The sequence below is a fragment of the Mastomys coucha genome, unplaced genomic scaffold (assembly GCF_008632895.1).
Source record: "Mastomys coucha isolate ucsf_1 unplaced genomic scaffold, UCSF_Mcou_1 pScaffold22, whole genome shotgun sequence".
Classification (NCBI taxonomy): Eukaryota; Metazoa; Chordata; class Mammalia; order Rodentia; family Muridae; genus Mastomys; species Mastomys coucha.
This window is the reverse complement of record NW_022196905.1, coordinates 80,952,434-80,955,285: the sequence shown is the minus strand read 5'-3', so window position 1 is coordinate 80,955,285 and position 2,852 is coordinate 80,952,434. Positions and strand designations below refer to the sequence as shown.

At 35.5% G+C, this 2,852-nt stretch overlaps 1 protein-coding gene across 1 annotated transcript in view; it reads right to left on the bottom strand.

The window, feature by feature from the left end:
* Positions 1–16: 16 nt before the first annotated feature.
* The window catches only part of Dck (deoxycytidine kinase), a 17,472-nt gene continuing 14,636 nt past the window's right edge, over positions 17–2,852 (bottom strand). Inside the window, exon 7 of the mRNA XM_031342969.1 lies at positions 17–238. Within this exon, the coding sequence (XP_031198829.1) occupies positions 212–238 (27 nt within the window). The 3' untranslated portion in view covers positions 17–211. The remainder of the gene's footprint in view (positions 239–2,852) is intronic.

Sequence of the window (2,852 nt, the reverse complement as noted above, 5' to 3'; positions counted from 1 at the left end):
GAAGGATGCAAGGGAGAAAAGGAGGGACACAAAGTTTTATATACAATTACAAATATTATATATATATATAAAAGAAAAGGGCTTTTCCTTAAAAACGAAAGTGATTTAAAAACTTGAATCCTGTAAAGACTTTTGTGTGAATATCAAGCTATGACAATACACAAAACTGAAGTGTCCGGAAACATTTTGTTGCCTGTTGTCTCCTGTGCAATCACAAAGTACTCAAAAATTCTTTGACCTGAAGGAAGGAAAAAAAAATTAATACAATTCATTCAATTAATTTGACATCTAACATTCATCTTCAATTAAGAGTACAGAAGAGCTGAATACCCCAACTATATAAATACTAAGTATTTCAGTAGTAGGTTGAATAGCCTAAAATTATTAATTTACATTTAAGGCTGATATTAGTTTTAGAAGATTGCTACAATTCTAAAAGACTAGTAACACTAGTTTTAAGGTCTATAGGTATATGTGTGAACATTAAGGCTGATGTAATTTTAAAGATTGATCCAATTCTAAAATACCTGTAACACTAGTTTTATTGTCTATATGTATATGTACATATGTGCATTTTAATAAATAACAAATCTATGATACATACAGCTTTAATATTGATACTTATGAGATATTAAACACCTCTGCAATTCAAACATTTAAATCTGCAGTATTAAGGCAGATTTTTTTTTTATTTTACATTTAATGTGAGAGCATTTCATTTGCATGTACATATACTACTACATGCATGCTTGGTGCCAGGAGAAGCCAGAACAGAGTGTCAGGTTCCCTGAAACAGGGTTCTGTAAGTTAGCACCCAGGTGCTGGGAATCCAACTGCTAAAGCATCGCGCTAGCCTCAAGGCAGAAATTTCTGGAATGTTAGTGCATGACAAAGCTAACAGCGTTCTGAATAAACGTAGCCAGCAGATAAAGACCACAATGCGTGACTCTCCTTCTCCACTCTAGACTGTAAAATTCTCCTTAGAAGGTAAAGGGTGGTGCCTTATAAAAATACTCCCCCAGATTCCAGGATTATTAACTTTAAAAAGAATAATGTAAAATGATTCCAGGTCTAAGAGAGTAAAGTGTTTATTGAAAAGCTAAGACATGTGGTGCTGGAGAGATGACTTGGTGGGTTTTTTTTTAATAAAGATTTATTTATTTATTCTATGTAAGTACATTGTAGCTATCTTCAGATATCCCAGAAGAGGGCATCAGATCTCATTACGGATGGCTGTGAGTCACCATGTGGTTGCTGGGAATTGAACTCACGACCTTCAGTAGAGCAGTCGGCACTCTTAACTACTGAGCCAGCCCATGACTTGGTGTTTTGAGAGAACTTGGTGATTGCACAGGGACCCAGGTTTCATCCCCAGCACTCAGATGACAGTTCACAACGGCTTGTAACTCTTGTAACTCCAGAGGATCTGACATCTTCTCCTGGCATCCTGGAGCACTACATACAAGTGCTGTACTTATATACTTGAACACACATTAAAAAGTAAACTAAATTTTAATGGGGACTAGAGAGAGTGCTCAGTGGTTAACAGCTGCTCTTCCAAAGGTCCTAGGTTCGATTCCCACACCCACATGGCAACGCACAGCCATCTATAACTGTAGTCCCATTAGACCCAATGTCCCCTTCTAATATGCAGACATACATAAAGGCAATACATCAATTTACATACAATAAATAAATAAATCTTTTTTAAAATTTAAACCAATAAAATAAGAAAATGGTTTTACAGGTTCAGTTAAATTGGTACTTGGTGTTTTCACAACTGCTATTCATTTTATTTTAATAGTATCATATGTTAATTCTACCTTATATTCTAATATTATAAATAGTAAGTCATTCACTTGGAATTTTCCACATATGTATTATTTTATATGGTGGGAAACCAATCATATATACAAAGGATTTTAAATATTGCGGCTTTCAATTTTTTGAGATACAGTCAAGATGTTGTTATAACAAACAACCAGACAGTTCATGAGGGAAACAAGCAAACAAAGAACTACAACAAAAATTGCCCCTAAGTTTCTTTCAAAACTAAATATGTAGTTTTCTTTAAACATAAAATGAATAAATTAATTAATGTGGATAAGGATATTTATTATACAATTCTTATTACCACCTTAAAGTTCATTAGTAAATCTCTCCTTCATATGTATAAATGACATTATTCACAGATAATGATCAATTCTCAACTCTCTGAGGATTAAATTAATCTTTGTTAATACAATAACTTCCAATTCATCCTTTTTTGTTGTTGTTTTGTTTTGTTTTGTTTTGAGACAGGGTTTCTCTGTGTAGCTTTGGATGTCCTAGAACTCACTCTGTAGACCAAGCTGGCCTTGAACTCAGAAATCCACCTGCCTCTGACTCCCAAGTGCTGGGATTAAAGGAGCAGGCCACCACCACCTGGCTACACCAATTCAACCAAGATTTAAAGTAGCATTGCCTAATCTCCAAACATCAGCTAAAAATGAATGAGACTAATATCCTACAACCTGAAGTTCCCTCCACACTGAGCTCCTTGAAAAAGATAAACTAATTTCCTAAGCAATTTATATTAAGACATCTACATGCTGGTAAGGTGTGAAGGAAAACTAGAGAGAAAGCAGGAGGAAAGGATGGGAAAAGGCATAATGCCACAGCTACCCCTGACTTCCAGAAAAACTACAGCTACCTTAGCTCAGGTCAGAGACAGAATTCAAAGCCAGGACTCAAGCTAAACAATCTAAAATTTCCTACAAATTTTAAATTCCTCAATGTAGGCCGGGCCGTGGTGGCGCACGCCTTTAATCCCAGCACTTGGGAGGTAGAGGCAGGTGGATTTCTGAGTTCGA